The following is a 23,494-nucleotide window of genomic DNA, read 5'->3' as shown; positions in this document are numbered from 1 at the left end:
CCTCTCTCGCGACTCACCGCTTCACCTAACACACACTTTCACCTTTCACCTACAGGGAGGGAACTTTGTCCTCCAAGCACCTAAAGTCCAGGTAGCCTTTCCGGAGGAAAGGCCAGGGCGTTCCCTGCCCAGCTCCAGGGGGGACTCGGTATCAGGAGACTTGGCCGTGGGGGCCCAGGAGAGGGTCTCACTCCAGCCACTGTCAACAAGCTGTGACTCGGGAACCAAACCGTGTGCTGCAGGTGACGTGGGGCAGCCGCGTTCGGCCGGGCGAGACCAATCCTCATCTCAAATCACATTCCCCACTCTACTAAACAAAAACCTCTCGCTCCGCCCCGGGGATGAGATGGCAACATTAGAGCACACACCCAAAAAGTTGCCAGAAAAGAAGGGGGTGCTGCGGCGGGGGACACACCGGTGCCCCTCCCGCCCCGCCGCAGGTGGAGCGCAGCTTGGCTCGCGGGCACACAACTCGTACCCGCCGGCAAAGAACGAGGTGGGCGGACCGGCCGGTCGGACGCCGACAGCCCGGGGGGCACCGGGTGACCGGGGAGCCTGGCAGCCACGGCCGCCGGCCCTCTCCAGCACCCGACTCGGCTGGGCAGAGGGAGCGGGGCACGCAGCCGGGAGCGCCCACCGGGGCCCGCGAACGCGGCGCGGCCACGAGCCTTACCCGTGCAGGCCGAGGGCGCGGCGCCGCCTGTGGAGCAAGCAGAGCAGCAAGAACGCGGCCCCCGCCAGCGAGGAGTTTCGCGCCGTCAAGTACTTGCTGAAGGCCGCCATGGCACCAGCAGGGTGAGCGAGCCGGCCGGAGGGGACGCGGCGGCGCCGGCCTGAGTGCAGGAAGCGCGGGGCAGACTGGGAGGAGAGGCCGGCGCGGAGGGAGGGCGGCGCCGCCGGAACAGGACCGCCCCCTGGCGCGCGCCGCCGCCCACCCAGGCCTGCGCCCCGCGGGAGCGCGCGCGGCCGGCGGCGCGGACTCGGTCCAGGGCCGCGCTCTGCGCACGCGCGGACCCCCGCGGGGGTCGCCGGAAACGCCCGGCCGAGACGCCGCCTGCCTTCCTCCCGGTCTGAGCCCCACCGCGAGGCCTGGCGGAAGCCCTCAACCCCTGTCCGCCAGCCCTCCGCACCCACACCCTCGCTTTCACAAGAACTGGAAGAGCGGGCTCGGCCTGTGCCGCCGATGTTGTGGGCCCTGCCTCTCCGCCCTCTGAGATGGGCCGTTACCAACTCTTAAAGGAGCCCCGGGAAGAAGGGGGGTCTGGCAGGGCACCCCGAGACTGGGGGCAGCGTTCATTGTTTGGGGGAAGACAGGACAGCGCAGACTTGGAGAGGTGTAGGGAGATGTGGGAAGAATGCTGATCAAATCTGCTTTTCCCACACTGGTGTCTCCTAACTTAGATGATCAACTCTAGGAAACTGTGACGTGGGCTTGGTCAATAAAAAGCATTGCTTCATTATTATTACTATTAATTACTATTTTCATGGAATTGAGAAGAATAGCCCACAAGAGCAAAAGCACAGATTGCATCTCACCGTGAAGCAGTTGTCCTGGGAGATTTTCACTCCCAGTTAGGTGGCGATAAGAGATGTGTTTCTGTATGTAGGTCTGGTCAAACAAAAAGTTCCAAAAGCACTGTACTTTGCAAAGGAACATTCAGCAGGAACAATCATGCCTTGTATGAATCGCTGGCCTGATTCCCAGAACTAGAAGGGCTTTGCCCATTACACTGTTCTCCTGTCTGACCCCATGAAGCAGAAATTGTCATCCCTAATGCTTGGTCCAGCCCGTAGACAATAACTTAGTGGGTTATGGTTTTCAAAGTTGAGAAAGCTGGAGAAAAGCAAGTGTCAGAGAAGACATTCATGAAACATAACACAATGCAAACGCATCACACCCACACCTTACTGCAGAACAGAGGTTTCCTCATAGTCTAATAAAGGCCACAGAGTCACCTAGCACCAGATACAGTCATGATTTAAGTGTATGAGTGCTCAAGAGTCATCTCTAAATGAGAGAAAATTAGGAGTCTCTAAATTCTTCATTGGCATGTGGACATTTTTATTGTCCTCAAGGAACATTTAGGTAATTAAGTGTGCCTGGCTTGGAGAATACAAGAATGAATGGATGATCCTATTTTAAGAAACTACTAGAGGAGAAAAATGTGATGGAGAAAAAGTATGGTAAGACATAGTAGAGGTATGAACAAAGTACCAAGACAACAAGATGCGTACTTTTTCTAGAACTTTCTATTAAGGCTTCATGATATGGTTTTATAGCTGAATATGAAAGGACCAAAGAATGAGTGGACGACAGGACAAGAGGGAGAATTTCAAGATCGCCAACAAATTGCAGGGTGAAGTGACTACCTGTGACTACCTTGGAATTTGTAACAGGAGGAAACACATACAAAAGTTACCTATATAGCCTTAAAGATGCCTTTGTTCCAGAAATGTGGGAGAGTCTAAAAAATGAACTTCCATGAGCTCCAGTAACTTTAGCTGAATACAAAGTGCATCTGATCCAGACTGCTAAAGACAAACATAGCAAATTTGGGTTTATTAACTTGCTATAACAAAGGACACCATGCAACAGGGAAATTGTGGAGACTGTTTTATATATATATAAATATTTATATGTAAATATATATATATAAATATAAATATAAATATAAATATAAATATAAAGGGCCTTCTGGCTATATCACCAGGGCTTCACATAGTATAGTTCTTGATTCCCAGTATAACTTTTAAAGATTTATTTTTATTATTTTTTTATTGGAAAGGCGGATATACAGAGAGGAGAGACAGAGAGGAAGATCTTCCGTCCGATGATTCACTCCCCAAGTGAGCGCAACGGGTCGATACTATGCCGATCCGAAGCCAGGAGCCTCTTCCGGGTCTCCCACGCGGGTGCAGGTTCCCAAAGCTTTGGGCCGTCCTCGACTGCTTTCCCAGGCCACAGGCAGGGAGCTGGAAGGGAAGTGGGGCTGCCGGGATTAGAACCGGCGCCCATATGGGGTCCCGGGCGTGCAAGGCGAGGACCTTTAACCACTTGCGCCACCGCGCCGGGCCCAAATTCCCAGTATAACTTTTAAAAAAAAAATTGCTTGTTTATTTGAAAGGAAGAGTTAGAAAGACCGGTCTTGCATCTGCTGGTTAACTCCCCAGATGGTTATAACAAGCCAAGAGCTGGAACTCCATCTGGGTCTGCTCCATGGATGAAAGCAATGGGAGTAATTAGGCCTTCTACTTTGCCTTCCCAAGTACATTAGCAGGGAACTGGGTCAGAAGTGGAGCAATTGCTACTGTCATTGGTGCTAATACCACTCCCTAACCAGCTTAACCCTCTGCACCACAGTGCAGTCTCCTCCCAGCATTACTTACAAGGAAATTGCCACAATGTCCAGAGCCCTGTTGTACTATGAATGAAGGCGGAGAATGTCTTCAGATTGCTTATAGCAGGACCCCACCTAAGGTGTACCAGTATTGCCTTCCAAATAGAACAAGCCAGCTGCAAAAGGACATCTACATTGTGAGTCTGAGAAGAGCTGGGAGAAGCTTCTCTGGGCATCTCGTGCCATTGTTGTCATTGAAAGCTTTGTTGGTGTCAGTGCCATACCCTTCAGGAACAGTGGAAAAGAGGGCTATGCTGAAGTCTGCTGCTGCTTATTAAGGCCACTTCACACCTGGAACCTTTACTCAGCAGATCCAGGCTGCCTTCTGGGATCCACGTCTGGTGGTGGCTACTGATCCCAAGACATCCTCTTGCAGAGGCATCCTATCTGAACCTGCCTACCATTGTTCTGTGTAGCTGCACAGGGCGGACGAACAACCCAGGCCACCAAAGAGAGCTTGTTCAGTGGGTCTGATATGGTGGACACTGGCCCAGGATGCCACGTGGTGCATGTAGGAGAGGAGGGATCATACCTAAATCTATCTCCACAGAGATTCTGATGAGATTGAAAAGGAAAAGTGCACTGTTGCTGAAACAACCGTGATCAAGGAGGAATTCTCAAGGAGAATGAGCTACTCCAGCACAGGAGTTGGCTGCTCTCAACCCAACACTATAGACGGGCATAGAGAAAGTACGCAGGTGCCTCTGTGTCTAATCAGATGTTCCCTAATAAAGACCCAAGCATTTAGCCCCCAACTGAAGACAGTGCTCAGGCCACCAGCTAGGATGGAACAAGCAGTGAGTCATCTTAAAGCTGCCCTTCACAATATCTAAAGCCACATGGAAATTACTTGAGAAAATAAACACCAAGTTCAAAAGAAGAGGAGGAGAAGGAATAAGAGAAAGAGAAAGAAAAAGAAGAGGAGGAGGAGGAGAAATATGGAAATACGGAGTGATTATGTGGGGAAAGACAGGAGTGTACATAAAATCAAAATGAAGCAATGCTTGATGGACTCAAAGCAAGTCAGGTCTCTGAGTATGACACCTGGATCGAGAGGCAGGCTCAAGGTTCTGTTTCCTAGAAAATGTAAGTGTAAAACCAACATAGAACATTGTCTGACATTCTTGTATCTGAATTTCTGCCCTGTAAATTGAGGTCTTTTCTCTGTGTCAAAGTGACTCAGATCATTCAAACCCTTCAAGCAAAAAAGGATGTTCTGTTCTCACTGATACGATCTCAGAACAACGGTCTAGGAATTAGAGAACCAGGTTTCTCCACATTATGTCCTTTGATAATTAACCAAAGCAGTTCTCCGTTTCTCACTTTATAATGGGAGGTGCTTTCAACAGTTCATGGAAAATTTAACTAAAAGAAACATTTATTTTGGTTCAAATTTTTTAATCTATACATTGTCTTTCTTTTCATAATATCAACATTTTGGACTTTTTGAAAAAAGATTGTTTGCAAGGGTTTCAACTTTTTTTTTCTTTTCTCTTTTTTTCTTTTTCCACCAAAATACCTTTTGGTAAATACCTTTTAATTAAATTTCCTGCAAACTTTTCAAAACACTTCATATCAAACAAGAAAGGAAAAATGTGGTTTATTGGGAGATCTTCAAGAACTTTGGTTTTTGAAGAATTTGAACTATTAAAAGCAAGGAGAAGGGGGATTTGTGAAGTTAAAGAATCTAGGGTCTCCTTCTCTGTTTTCTGGCTCGGAAATAAAGAAAAGGAATCTAGAAAAGCCACCTTAACAAAGCTTATGTGAGGCAGCTGGTCCCCCTATGAGCCCTGCTTCCTGAGTCACATCCATGTATACTCTCTCCCAACACAACTGCTGTGTGAGACACAACATGCAGGCTGAAGGGAGTAAGATGTGACGATCAAGACAAAATCGTGAAAAGCATGGGGCCTCTGTCTTTGCCTAGTGGACTGCTTGCTCTGGGGGAGCCAGCTGCAGTGGAGAGGAATCAAACCCTGGAGAAGAACTGAGCCTCCAGCCCAAGAGCAGCATCAGCTTGCAGGTCATGTGAGTGAGCCCCCACTGGAAGCATATTCCCCATTACCAGGCTAGTCTAGGGTGACTGCAGTCTCTTGAGCAGTCCCAGATCAACCAGCTCAGCCGAGGTGCTACTAAATTCCTGACAGAGACTATGGGAGATCATAAATGTTTATTGCATTATGTGGCTAAATTTGGGGGTAATTTGTTAGGCAGCTGGTATAATTGGGGCCAAGCCTTGAAAAAGCAAATGGGAGAAAAGGATTTAGGAAAAGAAAATAGGAGCTAAGATAAAGAAAGAAGATATGAAGCATTTGGAGGAAAGCAGCTGAGTCTGATGTAGACTGAGGTTTAGAGAAGGGTGTGTGGATACAGAAAAAAAAAAAGGCTGAAATGTTTCATTGAGATCAATTTCCAGAGAATCTGAAGCACTTAGATAATTAAGTGGATTTTCATTCTGCATGTAAGAGGTAGTATTGTGGATTCAGAGGAGGGCTAGTGACCCCAGCTTGTATCTAAGGAAGGTCATATTAGTGATGGTATATGGGAGGAAACAGCAAGCAGAGAGACCAGTCTGAACAGTCTTGAAATAACCTATAGATTAAAAGGGAGCAAGCGACTGGGTCAGGACAGAACAGAAGAAATAAGAAGGTAGAGGGTGTTACAGATTGAAGGGGATGGAGGGCATCAAGTGAAATTGTTGATTAGCAGGAAGAAGACTTTCAAATGGAACCTGCCATCTCCTGATCATGTGCCTGAGAACTAGACAAAATTTACCAAAAAGGCACTGAGGTGTTGTAAGCTTTGTCGGGAAAGATAATAAGATGCAAATAGATACTTTCTTCACTGGTTTCTCATCACCGAGTTCAACTCCAAGATCCTTCGCATTCTATGCAGAGCCAGTTATGATGCAAGTTCTACCTAAACACCTGGCCTGTCTCAGTGCCAACGAATGTGTTCCAGGCCCTACCCAGAAAACCAGTGCCCACTGCTCTTAACATTTGCAGTCTTTTTTCTATCAAAGTACAAATTCTTCCCTGCCCCAACATTCTCATTTGCAATTCATCTCATCCTCCTAACCAACATCCTCACTTCCAACTAGTGCATCCTTAAAACTTCCATAGTGATGGTTTGCTACTCCGAACACTCTTCAACTTCCCACTCCACATCCCAAGTTCCTCCTCTTTCCTTTGTACTATTTTCCTTTTCATAAGAGTGTACTTAGGGAGAATAAATTAGAAGATATATTTATTTGGGTGCAAAAAAAATTTAAATTCATGTGCATTTTCCATGGGCATTTTCAAGACCTCTCATATAAAATTTTATTCATGCAGAATGAGGTGACTGAAGAGGCAGTTCTGAAAACTTTTTTCTTAAGAGAAACTGCCGATCATTTTTGTACCTTAAATCTCTGGCAAAACTCAAGGAGCCCATGTTGATGCGAAAGGCAGGAATATGGATTGCCTTTGTCCTGGGGAAGTATGTTGCAGGCCATCATTGGACAGGAGGACTCTTCTTCCAGTCGAAGAGACACAAACTGCTACTGGGGAAGTTTGCACAGGACAGCCTACTGAGAGGGGAAAGACCTCAACCTCTTTCTGTCTGAGAGTCAACATTCTGAGGACCCTTCTGCTTGAGAGATGGTCCTGTCTCACCATCACAGGGTCTGGTCCCATTGAGGTAGTTCCCAGAGCATAGGGACCAGAGAGAGAGCTGCCTCCTGCGCAGTACCTGGCTGAGTTTTGCATGCATTTCAATTCAGTCACCTAGGAATGGCTCTTGTTTTTATTTGTGAACAATGTCAGTGCAGAAGGAAACAGTGGAATTTCATGCTTTTAGTAAAGCCTTTCTACAACCTGCCCACTAAAGTGGACTTCGCAGCAGAAGAGCAACAAGACTTAGAACAAGGACAGCCAGCTTGCAGCCAGCAGCCTCAGGCTTTTAGTCATCAAAAATCTGGCTAACAGATTGATTGCAAGCTTCAGTTTTCTCTTTTGCCTAGAAACAAATCTAATCTCTTTCGCCCAAAAAGTTTTTGGTAAATCAGGTGAGAGCAATAAGCTCAAAAATTTCCAATAAGGATTTCCTAACAAGGACCCGCATTGGACAATTACTTAGAAAAATAAATGACTTCTTCTTCTTCTTTTTAATCCCAGACTGATGAAGCCAGCTGTACAATGAAACACTTGCAAGAACACCACACAACTGTACTTTTTCTGTCTTTTGAGTAGGTGTAACCTTAGTCCCTGCTTGGGTTGTCAAATGACAGGTGTTCAGTGGATATTTATTGAACCCATAATTGATTTTGACAAATGTCCAGTGGAAATGACCAGAGGGTAATCTGAAGATAAAGATCCAATGTTTACAAAGACTATCAATGTTAAGCACGCATTCACATGAAAAGGGTTATTAACAATTTATTATGTGTCAGCAGTTAGGGTCCGTGGTAAGAAAAACAATGTTCCTCACCTAGGATAGTCTGGAAGTGGAACAGACATTAATCACATAAATATAAAAGTTCAAATATAAATTTAGATAAAACAGACATTTTGAAGTCCTTCTACATGCAGACACATCCTTGGAAATGAATAAGCTTAAAAAAAAAAGTGGAGTAAATGTTAGGAAGCACCTTTGTTGGAGGGAAAGGCAGAAGGCTGAAAACCATCTAAAAGACGGTATGGAAGCTGCAGACCTGGGGGGTCCACATTCAAGGTGAAGAGTTTGTTGAAGGGTCTAGGAATGTGGGGAGCAATTATCCATGAGCAACATAAGTAGGTTCATCTGTGAATCCTCCGCTGTGCTCCCTTTTCCTCTCTTGTGTGCACTGGAGCCTGGGACACTGCTGTCATAGCTCCTCTGATGGTCATTTGGTTGGTAGTAACCTTGAGTTAAATCTCATTTTTCTTTACCCATGCATTATCTAAAAGGAAGAAAAAAGCCCAGAACTGAAACTATATCTTACATGCCCAATGGAAAAAGGAGAGTAGATTCAAATTGTTTAAAGAATCGGTTTTTAAAAATCAAAAAAATTTTAAAAGGAAAGCATGAAGGAGCTATTTATAATTAATTAATTATTTTTTTAAAAGATTTATTTATTTTATTGGAAAGGCAGATATACAGAGAGGAGGAGAGACACAGAGGAAGATCTTCCGTCCGATGATCCACTCCTCAAGTGACCACAACGGCTGGAGGTGAGCCAATCCGAACCCAGGAGCCAGGAACTTCTTCCGGGTATCCCACACAGGTGCAGGGTCCCAAAGCTTTGGGCCGTCCTCGACTGCTTTCCCAGGCCACAAGCAGGGAGCTGGATTGGAAGTGGAGAAGCCTGGATTAGAACTGGTGCCCACAAGGGATCCTGGTGCATTCAAAGTGAGGACTTCAAACATTTTACTATCGCACTGGGCCCTATAATTAATTTATAATCTTGACATGGGGAAGATCTTTCTAAGCACTAAGAGCAAAAGTCAAGAAAATTGTATTAGTAAACTTGACTATAGCAAATAATTTTCTCATGACAAAAATAACTTTAGACAGAATAGAAAGAAAATACAAGGGAAAAATTGCTCTGAGTTTCAACAAAGTGATTTATTTTCTTAAGAGCAACTTCAAATCACTAAGGAAAATTACAAAAGCAAATAGAAAAAAAGAGAGATTATGGTTCACAGAATAAAACATTAAAATGGATGTTAAGCATATAAAAATAGTCTTTGCAATGTAACTGATATGAGATACAAATGAAACTACATTGATACCATTTTCATTGAAAAGATTGACAAGGTTTGATAACGTACAATCATTTCTGATTCGTATTTTTGTGATGCATGAGAATGAGCACACATTGGAGAATGATAAACCCATGTAACCTCTGACCCAGTCATGCAACTTTGGGGCTTGATTCAGCAGATAAGCTCTCACCTTGGTGAAATGTAACACACATAATGCAACTTTGTAAAAGTACTTGAGAACCACCCAGCAATGCCAGATTGGAGAAATAAATGCAGAAGATATTTTATGTCAGTTTTCAGAAGGAAACAATTATATGTGTACTAATATGGAGTGGTTTTCCAACACAATATTAAGCAGAAAAAAAAACTGGTACAGAAAAGAATGCAAAACATATTACTATTCATAAAATGAGTGTGTGCGGTAGGGGGAGTAATGTGTACTTATTTGCACATAGATGGATAAAATGTCTTTGGAAGGATACTTACAAAACTTTTGATCTTGACTGACTGTAGGGCAGTTAACTGAGTATGGGAAGGGGTAGAAAGAAGGCTTCACTGAATAAATTTATTCTTTTATTTTTTAGGGATGCAAGGACAGACAACGGTAGAGCAAGAAAGAGATACACACACACACACACACACACACACACACACACACACTAACATAGAAATCTCCCACATGCTGATTCACTTCCCAAATGCCAGCAATGACTAGGCTGGGCCAGGCAAAAGTCAGGAGCTTGGAACTCAATCTGGGTCTCCTATGTGGATGGCAAGGACCCATAGACTTTAACCATCATGTACTCTTCCCCAGTATGCACATCAGCAGGAAGCAGAAATTGGAAGTGGAGTTGAAGTACAAATCCAGGCTCTGATGGCTGTCCAGCTGGTGTCCCAACTGCTGGGCCAAATGCTTGCCCAGGGTATTTAACTGTGCGAACAATTCGGTGATTAAGATCTGTTTCTACTGAGATTGCATTGACATGATATAAAATTACTTCTTTTAAAATTAACAACTAAATAGCAGTTACTACATTTCCATTTGGGGCAACTATCGTCTCTACCTCATTCTAAGACTTTCATCTTTGCGAAAGAAAACCCTACACTCGTGGATCAGTCATCTCCCCCGTCCCCTTGCAGACTCTGCAGCTTTTTGTCTCAGTGAATTTACCTATTCTCAGCATTTCATATTAATTCAACCATACAACATGTGATCTTTTGTGTCTGGCTTCCTTCAGGGCTCATCGGTGTTGCCGCATTTGTTAGCACTTCATATATTTGCACAGATGAATAGTATTTCACCAAAATTTAACGTATTCATCAGCTGATGCACCTTGAGTGGTTCCCATTTTGGGGGTGGAGTTGTTGTAAATAATGCTGCAGTGAACACATATATACAAAAATTTGTTTCCATGCCTATTTTCCGTTCTTTTGGATATACATCTAGGAGAATAATTTTATGTTTAATTGATTACATCTGCAAAATTTTACATTTAGCTTTTCCACACCTGCCAATCTGTTTTCCGCAAAAGCTGGGCCATCTATGCTTCCACCAGCAATGACTAAAGACCTTCATTTTTCCACATCTTTGTCAACACATGGTATTTCCCATTTATTATTGTTATTATTGTTGTTGTTGTAATTGCCATGCTGAAAAATGTAAAGTGAGTGATATCTTGTGAATTTGCTTTGCATCTCCTAGTGATCAGTAATTTCAAGTATCTTTTCCACTACTTAGGTAATTTGAATTTTTTCTTTGAAAAAAATCTATTCAATTCCTTTACCCTTTTAAAAATTGAGTTGCTTATCTTACATTATTAAGCTCTAAAATTTTTTTGTGTATTCTGGATACTTTATCCTTTTCTAACACATAATTTACAAATGTTTTCTCACATTTTGAAATTTGTTGTTTCATTTTCCTAATGTCATTTAAGACAAAAAGAGCTTCAAATTTTCATGGAGCCAAACTTTTTTTTTTCTTTTCTTGCTTATGGCTTTGGTTTCATACCAAAGAATTCTCGCTGCCAGATTCAAAGTCACAAATAATTTACTCGCAGGTTTCTCCTTAGAGAAGATTTATAGTTTTACCCCTTCATTTAGGTCTTGGATTCATTTTAATTACTGTGCATGCTGTGAAACAGGTGTTCAACTTCATTCTTTTCAATGTTATATCTAGTTGTCTCTGTTCCACTTGTTGAACCAGTTACATTTCTGGTGTTTTTTTGTTTTGTTTTGTTTTTTGGGTTTTTTTTTACAATTTATTTATTTTTATTGGAAAGGTAGATTTTACGCAGAACAAGAGACAAAGATCTTCTATCCACTAGTTCACTCCACAAGTGGCTACAATGGCCAGAGCTGAGCTGATCCAAAGCCAGGAGCTAGGAGCTTCTTCTGAGTCTCCCACGTATGTACAGGGTCCCAGGACTTTTGGTCATCTTCTACTGCTTTCCCAGGCAACATAAGTAGGAAACTGGATGGGAAGTGGAGTAGCAAGGTACACTAGCCCACTGCCCATGTAGCCAATTGAGCTGGGCCAAACCACTTACATTTCAAAATGAAATTTAAATGTGAAAGAAATGAACCCAGTCTTCTGGGGCTTTCTGCTTTTGAGGCTCGTGTCAGATCCTGAGGTCTCAGACATCTCAACAGCATTACAGAGATCTACGCACGTGTTCATCATCGGTCTGCACCGCCAAACCTGTCAGCATGATTCCTTCAGAGCCCTGGGGAGAAGGGAGGGAAAACAAGTGGGTAACTGAAGAGAGTAGTAGCCATTTGGATCCAAATAATCCTCCTTTTAGCACAGGAAGAAGCTTTGTCCACTCTGCCTGCGCCAGACTTGAGTGCCTTAAATCAGTATCTTCTGTCACTGCTTTTTGTAATGCACAAATATGAGCACGTCGGCCTCTCACCTCAAAACCCTCCATGGCATCAAGAATAAATTACAAACTTTTTACCCTCAGTGGATCATTTTCCTAATCTGCCCTGTACCTACCTCTTCCTCTGCTCATCCAGCTGTGCACAGTCGGTTAGACTCATTACAACAGGCTGTGCCCACCCTTTGTATTTTGATTGTAACAACTTCTTAACCTTAATCTGCAACCCTGTTCTGATACTACTTGTTTTCAAGGTTTGGCTCAGTCAATGCTTTCTTTTGTATGCTTCCTGTTTTTCTCTACCCTGAAGCCAAGAGAAAAAAAAAAAATCTTTGCTCCTGTACAATAGATCATAGTTTTGTATTAAACAAGTTTGTTTACTTGACAGTTCTGTATTAAACTAGTTTGTCTACTTGATTTCTGCCTCTCTCAGATAGCTAATTCTTTCAGACAAGGCCTGCAAACTGCAGAAGGCTGGAAGGCAAATACTTTAGACTTTATGATCCAGAGAGTTTCTGCCACAGCTTTTCAACTCTGTTATTGCAGCATGAAAGGAACCAATACAATTTACTGCAGTCAATGTGTGACACAGTGGTTGCCCTTTGGCTTGGACTATCCACGTTCCATATCAGAGTGCTTGGTTGGAATCCTCATTATGCCACTGCCTACCCAGCTTCCTGCCCAAGCACAGCCTTGAGGGCAGCAGCTGATGGCTCTGCCACCCCTGAGGGAGACCTGACTATGTTCCTGGCTACTGGTTTCAACCTGGTCCAGTCCTGGCCATTTCAGGCATTTGTTGAGTGAACGAGTAGAGTGTAAAGTCTCAGTCTTTCAAATACATAATGTAAAAATTTAAAATAGTTGCCAGGAATGATTTGTGGACCTGGGTTTCCTCAGCATGCAATCTACTGATGAGCTGCATGACCTTGGGCAATATACTTCACTTATCTGTATTCATTTCCTCATCAATAAAATACCAACCACTTCATGGAGTTACTGTCAGATCAAATGTGTGTGGGGGTGGCAGTGGTACAATGATTAGCACAGAGCAGCCCCTCATAAATTGAATATTGTCATTGATACTTGGAGAATACCTGGCCCTGAGATAAATGGATAGATGCTTATAAAACAGATAGAAAACTTTTTAAGAGGATATGTCCAGTAGGCAGTTAGAAAAAACAGCAAGAATAGGAGAAGGAGAATGAGCAAAAGGACTGATCCAGCTATATGGAATAAGAATAATAATTACAGGCATTAAAGTCTGTGAGTTGTGTAAGGAACAATACTATTGGAACCAGAAAGAGAAACAAGTCTTCACATGCATCCTATTTTATTGTTACTTTCAAAACGGTAATTTTAGATTTGGGGGTGAACTGGCTGTGGCATCTATCCCCACACTCCCCACCTGGGTGGACTGGCTGCTCTGACTGGCTAGAAGGGACCCCTTCCTCCCTCACCAGTCCAGGGACTGCCTGTCTGAAGCTGCTCAACGAAAGAGGACAACCTTCTACTCTAGAGGAGGACTGCTATTCAGGTAGGGGTAGACTAGTAGCTGGACTGGCTCTCTTGCTGGAACTTCCAACAAAGCTTTTGAGGTCCAGTGGTGGAATGCAGGGTGGTCAAGCTGCCACAACTCGAAAACACACCCAGTTGGGTACTTCTCCTTGGATACCCTCTGTTCCAAACAGACCAGTTCTCTGAACAAGCCATAGTCACTTAGACTTACACTCATGTTTGTACCGCACCTGAAATTACCCCCTTTTTATCCTTTGCTTTCCCAATTTTACCATTTGAGAAGAGAGAGATTCTCAAAACATAAATCAAATCTTACATTCTTTTACTAAAACCTTTCAGGGCTTACCATTGCCATTCACTTTTAAGCTTCTTGTCAAGGTCTACGTGTGTTTCCTGGTCTGACACTCTGCACCTGTCATGCTTGGCCACTAACACATCGTCTGCAAGCCACAGTCCCCTGGTCCTTCAGAGGCGGTGTGCCCGCTCATGCATTGAGGTCTCATGCCTCCTTTCCCTGTTATTTGGAAGGCTCCTTCCCCAGATCTTTGAAAGGTTACACTTCTTTCTGCAGGTGGCTGTTACAGTCCTTGTCACTTCCTCAAAGAGGCACCCTAATGGGATTATTTATCATTTCATTCTACACATACTTGCCATCTACACATACCAAGCACTGCTCTATGCCCTCGTGGTGCTTATATTTAGCACTCATTTAAATAAAAGACATAATTCTATATCAAAGGCCAATTGGCAGAAAAAAATAAAGTGGACACTGCTAATTTTGACCAATTGCATCAATACCGGGCAAAGTAGAGAAATTATTGCATTCATTTTCTTTGTTTACATCTTCAAATTAGTAAAGAAACAAGTAGATAAATTCCAAGGAATCTGTATATAGCTGATTAATTACCTGAAATTTCATGAGGTTGTTGATTTGGTAACTTTGAACTCCTCAACTGAATTCTGTATTTCATAATGTGAAAACAGTGTTTAAATAGTTAGCTAATGTATCTTAAAGCTATGTTTAGGAACATTTTCTTTAATGATAAATTTTGAACACTTTTAGGGAAGTATTTTAGTGTAATGCTCCATAGTTTGGAAAAAATATTGTGAACTGTTTTAGATGTATAAGGAATAATTTGACAAACCCAAATATCTACTATTTGGGTGCAAAATCAAAGATGATTTATGCTGTGAAAATCTCCATGTGTCCTTGCCATGTTCATCATGGTCTCTGAGGTTTTTTAAAGGTTTATTTACTTTTTAAAAAGATTTATTTATTTTACTGGAAAGGCAGATATACAGAGAGGAGGAGAGACAGAAAGGAAGATTCTCCATCCATTGATTCACTGCCCAAGTGGCTGCAACGGCCAGTGCTGAACCAATCTGAATCCAGGAGCCAGGAGTTTCTTCCAGGTCTCCCATGTGGGTGCAGGGTCCCAGGGCTTTGGGCACAAGCAGGAAGCTGGATGGGAAGTTGTGGCCCTGGGATTGGACCAGCACCCATAAGGGATCATGGCACATGCAAGGTGAGGACTTTTAGCCACTTGGCTATAACAAAGGGTCCATGTATTTTTTTTTATTTGAGTGTAGAATTTTTTATTTTTTGATACTTTGTTATTTTCTGTATTAGAACATTCAGAAAACAAAAGAAGATGAAAAATGAGTGCTTTTGTGGCACTTTAATTTTTGCAACTTCTATTAAACAACTAATTTAAAACAAAAACATTTCTATAATGAAGAGAAAACATGGGGTTTGGTCCAGCAGTTAGGGTGTTGCTCACGGCACCCACATCCAAAATTGGGGTGTTAGGATTCGAGTCCCAGCTGCATTCTCCATTCCAGTTTCCTGCTGATGCACACCTTGGGAGGCAGCAAGCGACGGTTCAACTGTTTAGGAAAACAAGATTGTGTTACCGATTCTTGGCTTCAGCCTACCCAAGCCCCCAGCTGGGCCAGCAATTGGAGAATGACACAAGAGATGGGAGATCTCTCTTCGCTTTGCTTCTCTTCTCTCTCAATAAATTTTTACATTTTTGAAATTTTTTTTCCAAAGAATTATTCTGTTTTTATTGGAAAGTCAGATACATATAGAGGAGAAGAGACAGAGAGGAATATCTTTCATCTCTGGCTCACTCCCCAAGTGACCGCAATGGCTGCAACTGAGCAGATCCTAAGCCAGGAGCCAGGAGCTCTTCCGGGTCTCCCACACGGGTGCAGGATGCCAAGGCTTTGGGCCATCCTTGACTGCTTTCTTGGGCCATAAACAGGAGCTGGATGGGAAGTGGAGCTGCCAGGATTAGAACTGGCTCCCATATGGGATATCCCATATATGGGATCCCAGCATATGCAAGATGAGGACTTTAGTCACTAGGCTACTGCACTGGGCCCAACCTTTTTTCATTTTGGGGGGGGGGACAGTATTTTTGTTTTATTTTTAAAAGTTTATTTTATTTTTATTGGAAAGGCGGATATACAGAGAGGAGAGACAGAGAGAAAGATCTTCCAACCGATGATTCACTCCCCAGGCGGCTGTAACGGCTGGAGCTGAGCCAATCCGAATCCAGGAGCCTCTTTTGGGTCTCGCACATGGGCGCAGGGTCCCAAAGCTTTGGGCCATCCTTGACTGCTTTCCCGGGTCACGGGCAGGGAGCTGAATGGGAAGTGGAGCTGCTGGGATTAGAACCGGCGCCCATATGAGATCCCGGGCGTGCAAGGCAAGGACCTTAACCACTGTGCCACCGCGCTGGGCCCGGGGGCAATATTTTTAAAAATTTTTTACTTCTTTTTATTATTATCACTTTATGCTACAGGTCTATAGGCTCTGCAATTTCCCTTATCCCCACCCCTATTCCCTCCCCCCTCCCTGAGTTCCCCTATATCATTACTATAGTATAATTCTTCATATACAGTCATACATCCATCATTGTGGGCATGGACAATGGCAGAGTCCAGCATCCTATTGTCAAGATATAGTAAACAATTTCATTGGAAGTTCATCTTTGTGTGAAAGTAGAGATGCATAATGCATCGTGTCTTCACATCTGGATGTGATAGTCTGCATCTCACAGTTACTGTACATCCTCTTACATGAAAAGCCACAGTTCAAAAACACAACAGGAAGCAAAATAGAAATTTACAATGCCATGAAGTTAAATAAACATGCTGCTAGATATGACAGTCTCCATTACACAGTTACTATACATTCCCTTAAATGAAAAGCCACAGAACATAATCAACAACAGGAAGAAAAAAGAAAATAACAACATGATGTTAAATGACATGCTACTGAATGACTGAGTCACTGAAGAAATGAAAATCAAGAACCTTCTTGAAGAAAATTATGCTACTGTACGATCTATGAGTCATTGAAGAATTTAATCAGAAGAAAGTGTTTTGAAAAGGTGAAACTAACAAAAAAAATCAAAACCCATGAGATACAGTTTCCACTGATCTTTGTTGGTGAACTGTGTCTCCTGTAGGCAATAAATAGATGGATTTTGTTTTTTAATCCAGTCTACTAATTTATTACATTTGATTCATGAGTTTAAACCATTTACATTCAGGGATAATACAGATAGGTGATAATTTGGCTCTGTCATTTTAGCAATAGGTTGTTCATTGATTTAGTCTTTTGTTGTTATTATACTGGGATATTCTTCGCATTTGCCTTTGATTTTGGTGGATGCTATTCCTTTTTATCTGTCAAGAGAGCATCTTTAAGCATTCTTTGTAGGGCAGGTTTGGAAAAGGTATATTCTTTGAACTTTACTGTGGAAGAATTTTATTTCATCTTCAAAGACAAAGGAAAGTTTTGCTGCGTACATTATCCTGGGCTGACAATTTTTGGCTTTTAGAATCTGGAATATGTTGCTCCATTCTCTTCTGGCCTGTACAGCAATGTTGTTGCTGTTCACTGAGCCCAAAATGAGTTCACTCCCAGCTCTGTGCATGCGCAGTTCTGCCCCACAGCCCTTGCCTCCTTAAACAAAATGGGCTGTGAAATCTACCCTGTTGCTGTACTGCCTGTCTGGAATCTGCCACTCTGTCTCTGTTCATGGTCAAATCAAACAGACCAGCAGGGTGTGCAATTCGTTGTCTGCGTTTATCTCTGGAGCTTCCAGTAAATGTCCCTTCCCACCTTGTTGCTGTTGGAGTTCTGGCTGCCAGTGGAGTTCAGATCACTGCTCGTTGAATGCTGCTGGGGTATCAGTCACTGCAATACCACACCGTTGTTTTTACTGCTTTCCTGTGTCTGTCAGTCTCCAGGTGCCCCTCTGCTGTTGTTCTGTGCTCTCCTATTTCCTGGATGCGCCCTCTCTGCTTCACACTGGCTAATATTTCTCTGTCTGTTTAAATGTGACCTTACCCTATTCTGCATCTTGACTCTTCCAACTTCTTTTTTTTAAGTTCTGTTTATTTTTGTTGGAAAGACAGATCAGATTTAAAGAGAGAAAGAGAGACAGAAAGAAAGATCTTCCATCTGTTGGTTTACTCCCCAGGTGACTGAACCAATCCAAAGGCAGGAGCATCCTCTGGGTCTCCCACACGGGTGCAGAGTCCCAAGGCCTTGGGCCATCCTCTGCTGCTTTTCCAGGTCACAAGCAAGGAGCTGGAAGGGAAGTAGAGCACCCGGGACATGAACTGGCACCCATATGGTATTCTAGTGCTCACAAGTTGAGAATTTAGCCAATTGAGGCATTGTGCCAGGCCCAACAAATAAATTTTTAGCAGCCTAAAACTAGAGGCATCACCCCTCCTCCCACTCCAGTGGCCATCAGGAGGCTGAGCACGTCATGTTATAGCCATGCCATGCAACATTACCTAACAATAAAGGGAAGAATTATTGATGAGAGACCCACATGCTCAGATATATTGAATAACAAATACACACACATGCACACACATACATTCCTTGATTCAATGAATACAAAATGCAAGATCAGGCAAATAAACATTTGATGAGAAGTCACAAAGAGGTCACATCTGGGAGTAAGGTAAAGTCAACTTCTAAAAATTTAGAAATGTCAAGTATTTTCTTTGGGGGTGCTTCATGAGCCTTTGTAAGTGTCAAAATTCACCAAAAGGAACAAGCTCTATGCTTTTTATAGTAAATACATTGTAGCCCCTACTAAAAAGAATGAGTGAATAAGGAAAACAAGCCAAGCATTCCTTATTTTTTTTTAAAGATTTATTTATTTTTATTGCGAAGCCAGATATACAGAGAGGAGGAGAGACAGAGAGGAAGACCTTCCATCTGATGATTCACTCCCCAAGTGACCACAACGGCTGGAGCTGCACTGATCTGAAGCCAGGAGCAAGGAATTTCTTCCAAGTCTCCCATGTGGGTGCAGGGTCCCAAAGCTTTGGGCAGTCCTCGACTGCCTTCCCAGGCCACAAGCAGGGAGCTGGATGGGAAGTGGAGTTGCTGGGACTAGAACTGGCACCCATATGGGATCCCCAGTGCACTCAAGGCAAGGACTTTAGCCACTAGGCCATTGCACCAGGCCCCAAGCATTCTTTAGAAAGAAAAAACACTACTAAGATAAATTCAGGTTGCTAAAGTTCCATCCACTTATATATCGTTATAATTTATTTCAACCTTCTGACCAGTTACTTCAACCCTGCTGTCCTGAGGAAGACCTGAGGTGTTTAAAAATTTGAAAGAAAGATAATGTCTTAAGGAGACCCAAGGTAAATAACTGATATGAAACTTCTCTCACATAACCTTTTGGACAGTTAAGAAGGCTCTGTGGGATGTAGAGTTCATTTCAAAACATAAGTAACCAGTTTGTAATCCAGAAAGATGAATATGTTGCTTCCCTGAAGGATATCTAGGTTTTGATCATCGGTATTCTGGCTTTGTACATGTAAGGGGTGGGACATCCCTGTAGAATTGAGGCCAGCTTGGGACACCACCTGCCTATGGCATGCTGTCCTAGTGTGCACTGGGCACCAGGACTGTGACTACACATGTAAGCAAGTTCCACTTGGCTCAGGTATCTTGTCAACAGTATTCAAAGGAGTTGTTTTACTTTGCAACAGGGAGATTAGTTCTGAAAACACCATTGCACAATGGGAATGATGGGAGCTTAACCATCTGTGCCAAACGTCGCGTCGTCTCCATTCTCAGCACCATGTGTGCAGTGTGATCAAGACAGATAGCAGGTCTTCCTTTAGATGCCTGCTGAGCTTTCATGTCATCAGAGAGGTCTCCTGTGGGGGCAGCTTCCTAGCTAGTACACCCAATGCAGAACTGCTCTTCAGTTTCTGTAAGTTCAGTTTCAAGGGCACCTAGTCTATTAATGATTCTTTAATTTACAAGAATGTTGTGCTTCTCCTAGCAAACAGGAGACTTACCTAACAAAGTTTTCCACATGGCAAGTTTTTGTTTGTTTGTTTGTCTGTTTGCAGGGGCAGAGGGGGCGGTTCACAAGTTTCTCTTCAAATCTCAGTTAAATCTCAGCTGCATTCTAGGGGGAAATGATTGTCATTTATTTATTTTATTTTATTTTTTATTATTAATTGCATTGCATTATGTGACACAGTGTTATAGGCACTGGGATTCCCCCCACCCCTCCCCAAACCCTCTCCCCATGGTGGATTTCTCCACCTTGTTGCATTACCACAGTCCAAATTCAGTTGAGGTTCTTTCGTTGGAAGTATTTACCAAGCATAAAGTCCAGCGTCTTACTATCCTAGTGGATTCAACGATTTCTTGGTGAGGCCATCTCTGGTCTGAAGGTAAAGCCAGCAAAGTATCATCCCAATGAATTAAAAGCCCCAATATAACATCAACAACAATTTACAACATTATGGCATTAATTGACATGGTATTGATTAACCAATGTGTTAATAGAAAAATGCAGGTTCTTAACTACGTCCTGTGGCTTCTTCATAGACATTTCAATTTTGGTTTATATTCAACCGGGTTCTATACACCTCAAAATGGGTATAGATTACTATTCAATGGTCTTGAGTCTATTTTCATTTTAGTATTTAGCTGTTTATAGTGTTGAAGCATGATTTTGCTGAACTTGGTTGTTTTTCGGATGGTCTGAACTGGCTTATAACTCTAGCAAGACATGTGTCATCAGTTTAGGTACAGAACATTTTTTTTAGGAGGGGTGTACAGAGAGGTTGTCATTTTTCTTTAAAATACATTCTTTTATTCATCTCAGAGGCAGAGACACAGAGAGAATGAGAGGTCACATCTGTCTGGCCCACTCCCGTAGCTGCAGGCAGGATGCATGCTGGGGCTCCAAGGGCATGTCACAACCATGGGAATTTTCTGGATGGTGCTGTGGTGCAGAATCCATGACCACTGTTCTCAAATTTAGAGGTGAATTAAGTAAATCTCAAGAAAGAATTCTGACAAATATCTCTGATTGTATGCCACAACAGCTTGTGTAAAACAAGGGGTTTTGCTGAAAACTGTAAGACTAAAGAAAATCATTGTATTCCACATGGCTTCTATATGTGATTTGTATGAGACTGTAAGTCCGCATTTCTGATGCCACCTTAGAGGTATTTGAGGACAAACACATAAAGAAGTTGTAGATCACAGGAGTCTTGTTTCTCATCGCCAGAGAAAACAAAACAAAATTTGCCCAGCATGATGGCTCAAAGGCTAAATCCTTACCTTGCAAATGCCAGGATCCCATATCAGTGCCAGTTCATGTCCCAGCTACTTTACTTCCCATCCAGCTCCCTGCTTGTCATGTGGGAAAAGAGTCCCAAAGCCTTGGGACCATGCACTCATGAAGGAGACCAGAAAAAGCTCCTGGCTCCTGGTTTCTGGATCGGCTCAGCTTTGGCCGTTGAAGCCACTTGGGGAGTGAATCAGCAGATGGAAGATCTTTCTGTCTCTCCTTCTCTCTGTAAATCTGATCTGTCTTTCCAATAAAAATAAATAAATCTTTTAAAAACAACAACAAGCCAAAACAAAAAGAATCAAGTACAAATGAGCAAGAGAAAGAAGCTTAGATGAAGCCATGAGTTGCTAGAATAGAGTCAGATACCAGTATGAACTCAGGTGGACTGATAAGTGGGTAGGATGGGAAGAAAACCTGGCAGATTGAGCAAGAAAAATGAGTAACCAAGTATTGGATTATGTACCTGTCCCAAGGAATAAAGGAAATATCCACCAATTGATAATGACATGAATGATTGAATAAAAGGCAAACTTATTTCTCACTTAAAAATTCCCTATGAATAAGTTTGGAAAAAATAAGGATAATGAAACAAATCACCACTTGAGCATCTCAGTGATAATTACTGGGGATGAGACTCAAGTATGAATACTAAAATTAGTATTGAAAATTTAAAGAGGAGCTTAGTAGTTGCACACCCCCAGGGAATCCCTGCCAAATACATATTGAAAAGCTCCAGAGATTCCAATGTGTGGCTAGATTCTGGGAAGTTCCTCCCTCCCTCCAAGAGGTAGGATTTATTTCTCCAGTCTTAAAGTACCAACTGAACTTAATAGCTCATTTCTTTTATGTTTTTCATATATTTATTTTATTTATTTGAAAGGCAGAAAGGGAGAGAGAGGAAGAATAGACCTCCTACCTGATAATCACTTCCCAAATGCTCACAACAGCTAGTTGCGGGCCAGGGGCCAGAGCTCAGTCTGGGTCTCCCAAGTAGATGGCAAGGACTCAAGAACTTGAACCATCACCTGCTAGGTATTCCAAGCAGCAGATTAACTGCATTTCAAATGCGTGCCCCTTAATGATTGTTCTAATGAGGAAAGCATTGGAAGGAAAATGATGGTAGTTTTACAAGCGAGAACCTTGGCAGGCATCACCTCAGCATGTGATCCAGGCTGACAGTGCCTCTACGGAGCTAATAGATCCATATTGACACCAGAGATCCCTGGCAGGATGCCACAAAGGAAGCAATTCCTCTCAATGTGAGAAACAGGCCTGGCGTGAGCCATTCCATGTTCTGCTGGACTCCGTCTTAAGTGAGCTGTCTCTCCACTCATGAGACTGTAACCCAGCCGAGAAAACTATAGCCATCTTGGCAAGAATGCTCAAACCCCTGGCTTGGCTATTCAAGTGTAACTAGGAGAAAAATGAGTTTCATTTGGTTCTGTAATAAAGGGCACAGCAACAAAGACAACCAAAGCTAGTGAGTAGTAATTTTTCATCCTTAAGGTAGTCCTGTATTAGCTCAGTGTATTAGCTCAAACTCCCTACATGCTTCCCAGTTGGTAGCTTTTGCCTTTATAAGCCTCACTGTTCTGTAGTTCAGGGTACAGAAGTCTTTTGGGCATGAACTCCCTTTTCACCCCTGGCAACAAAGGACTTGCAAATCTTAATCAGTGTGTGGTGCTCCTTTGTATTGGCTCGCTTGGGTACAACAAATGGAGTTCTTCCAGCAGATGCAAGACCCCTGTCTAGCCATGAAAAAAATGTCAGCTAAACTCAAAGCAAGGGCTACTCTGCAAAATATCTGAGCAGTAATCTCCAAAAGTGCCAAGTTCATGAAACACAGGGAAGGATTGGGAAGCTATCACAGATTTGCGACTAAGGAATCATGGTGAGTAAATACAATGTAATATGTCATGCTGTCTTAGAGTGGAAAAAGAGCCTAAATGAAAGAAGAATTGGAGACAATGAAAGTCAGTGTTGTGCTCAGCAGGTTAAGCTGCTACATGTGATACTGGCACCCCATATGAGCACTGGCATGAGTCCTGGCTACCAGTCCAGCTCCCTGCTGATGAACTAAAGAAAACAACAGAAGATGGCTTTAGTTCTTGGTCCCCTACCACCTACATGGTGGAGATCATGATGGAGTTCCTGGCTCCTGACTTTAGCCTGACTCCACTTTGGCTCTTCTATTCACCGGAGGATGGGACCAGCAGATGGAAGCTCCCTCTCTCTCTCTCCTTTTCTTTCTGTCACTCTGCATTTCACAGTAATCAAATAAGGGGGCAGTATGGTGACATCACAGACTAATCCTCTACCTGCAGCATCAG

At 43.0% G+C, this 23,494-nt stretch overlaps 1 protein-coding gene across 4 annotated transcripts in view; it reads right to left on the bottom strand.

Annotated features, from left to right (window-relative positions):
* The window catches only part of ABCD3 (ATP binding cassette subfamily D member 3), a 73,589-nt gene extending 72,726 nt beyond the window's left edge, over nucleotides 1-863 (bottom strand). The window contains exon 1 of one of the 4 annotated variants that reach the window (XM_040998238.1): nucleotides 674-863. In XM_040998238.1, the coding sequence (XP_040854172.1) occupies nucleotides 674-783 (110 nt within the window). In that variant the 5' untranslated portion in view covers nucleotides 784-863. The remainder of the gene's footprint in view (nucleotides 1-673) is intronic. The other 3 variants (XM_040998241.1, XM_040998239.1, XM_040998240.1) reach the window with 3 other exon arrangements.
* Nucleotides 864-23,494: the final 22,631 nt, after the last annotated feature.

This window comes from Ochotona curzoniae, unplaced genomic scaffold (assembly GCF_017591425.1).
Source record: "Ochotona curzoniae isolate NIBS_2020 unplaced genomic scaffold, NIBS_Ocur_1.0 scaffold_1037, whole genome shotgun sequence".
In the NCBI taxonomy this organism is placed as follows: domain Eukaryota; kingdom Metazoa; phylum Chordata; class Mammalia; order Lagomorpha; family Ochotonidae; genus Ochotona; species Ochotona curzoniae.
Note: the sequence above shows the minus strand (reverse complement) of the source record. Positions and strands in the feature narration are given on the sequence as shown.